At 68.8% G+C, this 381-nt stretch overlaps 1 protein-coding gene across 1 annotated transcript in view; it reads right to left on the bottom strand.

The window, feature by feature from the left end:
- Nucleotides 1–381, bottom strand: part of LOC104165632 (tripartite motif-containing protein 35-like) — a 3,925-nt gene that overhangs the window by 1,809 nt on the left and 1,735 nt on the right. The window contains 1 exon segment of the mRNA XM_009705305.1: nucleotides 5–154. Coding sequence (XP_009703607.1) covers nucleotides 5–154 — 150 coding nt within the window.

The raw sequence follows: 381 nt of genomic DNA on the forward strand, positions 1-381 counted from the left end.
CCGCCGGCTGCTTCATCTTGGCCTCGATGGGGCCGCGCTTGCGCTGCGCCTCCTCCTGCAGCTGGGCCAGCAGTGCCTCCTCCTCGCCCCGCAGGAACTCGTGCAGCTTCTCAAACTGCCTCCTGATCTGCTCCTCCAGCCGCCTCGCTTCCACCTGCCCCGGGTGGGGACGTCACCACCTCCCGTCCGAGCCCCCGACTCCCCTGGGCTCCCCCCATCCTCCCCCTCAACGCTCCTCCAGAGCCCTCCAACCAGCTCCAGCACTCAGGGACTCGCTGGGCTCCCACCGGCACCGCGCTGCCCTTCCAAAATCAATGTCGCTGCTGCCACGGCCGGCACAGCCCCATCGCCCTGGTCCCCGATTCCCCATCCGAGTACTTA

The sequence above is a fragment of the Cariama cristata genome, unplaced genomic scaffold (assembly GCF_000690535.1).
Source record: "Cariama cristata isolate BGI_N322 unplaced genomic scaffold, ASM69053v1 scaffold25578, whole genome shotgun sequence".
Lineage (NCBI taxonomy): Eukaryota > Metazoa > Chordata > Aves > Cariamiformes > Cariamidae > Cariama > Cariama cristata.